This window comes from Austrofundulus limnaeus, unplaced genomic scaffold, assembly GCF_001266775.1.
Source record: "Austrofundulus limnaeus strain Quisiro unplaced genomic scaffold, Austrofundulus_limnaeus-1.0 Scaffold886, whole genome shotgun sequence".
Lineage (NCBI taxonomy): Eukaryota > Metazoa > Chordata > Actinopteri > Cyprinodontiformes > Rivulidae > Austrofundulus > Austrofundulus limnaeus.
In genome coordinates this window covers 73,666-76,723 of record NW_013953288.1, presented here as the reverse complement: position 1 = coordinate 76,723, position 3,058 = coordinate 73,666, and the positions used below count along the sequence as shown (strand labels likewise).

General features: G+C 38.9%; 1 protein-coding gene across 2 annotated transcripts in view; it reads right to left on the bottom strand.

Annotated features, from left to right (window-relative positions):
• cpa4 (carboxypeptidase A4) overlaps positions 1–3,058 on the bottom strand; it is a 26,543-nt gene that overhangs the window by 13,722 nt on the left and 9,763 nt on the right. The window contains exons 1-2 of one of the 2 annotated variants that reach the window (XM_014029346.1): positions 1,271–1,440; positions 626–707 (exon numbers count right to left, since the gene is read on the bottom strand). In XM_014029346.1, the coding sequence (XP_013884800.1) occupies positions 626–707; positions 1,271–1,413 (225 nt within the window). In that variant the 5' untranslated portion in view covers positions 1,414–1,440. Of the gene's footprint in view, positions 1–625; positions 708–1,270; positions 1,441–3,058 lie in introns of those variants that run through there. The other variant, XM_014029347.1, reaches the window with a different exon arrangement.

The following is a 3,058-nucleotide window of genomic DNA, read 5'->3' as shown; positions in this document are numbered from 1 at the left end:
CGAAATGGAACCAGAGACCAGAGAGAGACACGACACTGTACTGTTCTTCACTGTACTTCACTGTACTGTACTTCACTGTAATGTACTTCACTGTACTGCACTGTACTGTATTGTTCTTCACTGTAATGTACTTCACTGTAATGTACTTCACTGTACTTCACTGTAATGTACTTCACTGTACTGCACTGTACTGTACTGTTCTTCACTGTACTTTACTTCACTGTAATGTACTTCCCTGTACTTCACTGTACTGCACTGTACTGTACTGTTCTTCACTGTACTGCACTGTACTGTACTTCACTGTAATGTACTTCACTGTACTGTACTGTTCTTCACTGTAGTGTACTTCACTGTACTTCACTGTAATGTACTTCGCTGTACTTCACTGTACTGTACTGTACTTCACTGTAATGTACTTCACTGTACTTCACTGTAATGTACTTCACTGTACTGTACTGTACTTCACTGTAATCACTGTAATATAAAATGCTAGGTATGCTTAGGTTTAGGGGTATGTACTGGGATGGCTCGGTTTATGGTAAGGATCAGGGTTAGGCTATAGAAAGGAAAAATCAATGCGAAGTCTGTGTAAAGATAGAACGACACTGTGTCTGAGTGTGCCTACCTCAAATTCCTCTTCAGTCTCCAAAGCTTGCAGCAGCTGGATCTGTCTCTCCGAGCGCACATCTATCCTGATGACCTGATCACTGAAAGAGATCCAGCTTCTCTGTGATCATTGTTGTGAAGGTTTACCGACAAACCCATAAGATCTCAGCAGAGGTAAACAATTTGTTCACTGTCTTCAAACACTGTGACGAAGTGATGATTCAACACAATCTGCGGACTTTTTTGGACTCGACTCTTTTTTGGACAGTGCTCTGAGACATTTGATGTCACTTGGTGCAATATAAATAAACTGAATTTAATTCAAATATAGCAAAATAATATCATTATTTAATCTCTCATGAGCTGAGTCATGCTGGAAATGTCAGCATACTGTACCTCCGTCACTTGATTAGTTAGAAAGAGCATTATAGAATGTTTGACATCTTTCTGCAGCTTATTAAAATACCAAAAAACATTTACTGATATTTGATATACTTATTTATTGAAAAAAATACTTTAGTTGTGCACATATTGAGCGTTTTATTGTACTTAAATCAGCCCGTCAATGAAGGGTAGTCACTTGATCTTTAAGTCAGTCTCACTAAACTCAGCTGTAAATGGCAAACTAAACACTAAAAAGCACAACTACTGAAGATAAACTTACCCAGTAAAGTCCCTTTTAGCTTTGGCTGTAGCCACAAGAACCAACAGAATCCAAACAGCTCTCATCTTTTCTGTTTGACTGGAGCGTTCAAAGTGACTCACCCAACTTTTATTCCCATCATAAGACAGGTGGGCTGTTCTCATGTACAAGAGTCAGCTCACACCAGTCTGCCTGAGGGGGAAAAATGTATTTTTAGTGACAAACCTGCTTATCAGTGTCCAGCTGAAGATAGTGTTGGTTTCCCATGAAATTTAACTGAATTAACAGGATTCTGGCTTCACTTTAGAATGTGCAGTTTGCAACTTTGTTGAGTTTGTAACTGATGGCCTGGGTAAATTTATGAAGAAATTTTAAATGGTGATAATGTAGCTACTCCCCCAAACTCCAGCATAAATCAATCTTTCTTCTATAAACCCCAAAATAATTTTACTCTGGCAATAATCTAAACTATCAGTTTGTTATAAATGATAATGTATTAACCGTATAAGAAGTGCAAACAGAGTCTAAAGAAATGTTAAAAGTTGCTGCCACTGGCTCAGTTTTGTCACCAAGGTGGTAACCTCACATTTTTCTCGCTCCCTGACAGCAGGTAGAAACACACAGTAGAAAACAAGGCTCAGTCGCAGTGCAAATGCAGTCATTGAAAAAAAACCTAAAGTGTAATGTACAACACTCTGGTGCTGATTTATAAAGAAGGCAGATAACCAGTACTAAATACCTGCACAAATTAAAAAATAGCCTGTAGTATAAGTGGATGTGTTGTGTGTTTTTTACTAACACTGCACAAAGAATAAGAGGCGCAGCGGTGGTCTGGACCACCCTATTGAAATGAGATAGCGTGTGTGACTGATGGAGGCAAACTAGACAAAACAAAATTTAGTTTTGTAAGATTTATTTATTTATTTTTTTACTAGAACAGAGGGCAACCTGAAGCTCCAGAGCCATATGACTCTTTCTTGAAAAATAATTCAAAAAGTATTTTATTAGTTTATTTTCTGTTTTATTAACTTTTTCATTGGACAGTTATCTAATGTGAAACGTTAACATTGATTTAAAAATAAAGATTTGAATCTTATTTGTCAAAATTACACATTTATTAGGGCCAAAATACAGAGAAATGTCAGAAGGGGGTTGACATGTATGATCAGATAAATGCATAAAGATTCAGAAAGAGGAAAAAAACCTCTTCTGTCACAGTTCTGGATAAAGCAATAAAAAGCCGACAAACACAAACTGAACCACAGCTGAGATGGTTTATAGTTATGTTTTAAGCTGCTTTCCTGCAGGTATACATACTTTATTTTACTGCGACACTGCAGAGCAGAGGGGATTACGTGTCTGAAGCACTACGCAGCCAGTTTGCACCTGCCTTCCAAACGTACTAATATATACACTAAAAGAGCGATGCAACCAATTTCAAGGTTTGATAAATCACATTGCAGATGTAAAATGATCATATCTGCATATCCTCCAGACAGTATTTTGTGTAATCTGGTAATCACCATATAATTTGCATATTCATGAAGGCAGACATGTTGAATGGGTAGCGATTGCTGCTCATCTGACAGACACAGTCCTTGCTGCGCACGGTTCATAAATCAGCTTTGCAAATCAAGTTTGCACATAGTTTTATATTTACTAATAGTTGATAAATCAGCCCTCTGGGGCTGACCATCTGGTGGGGCCTGGGCTGCAGGCGGACATGGGGCTTGGAGGGGCTCCGGAGGCCGGGCTGGCGCTCCGGCTTCCCTGTGGCTGTTCGGGCTCCCGGAGTCTGGCTCCTGGTTG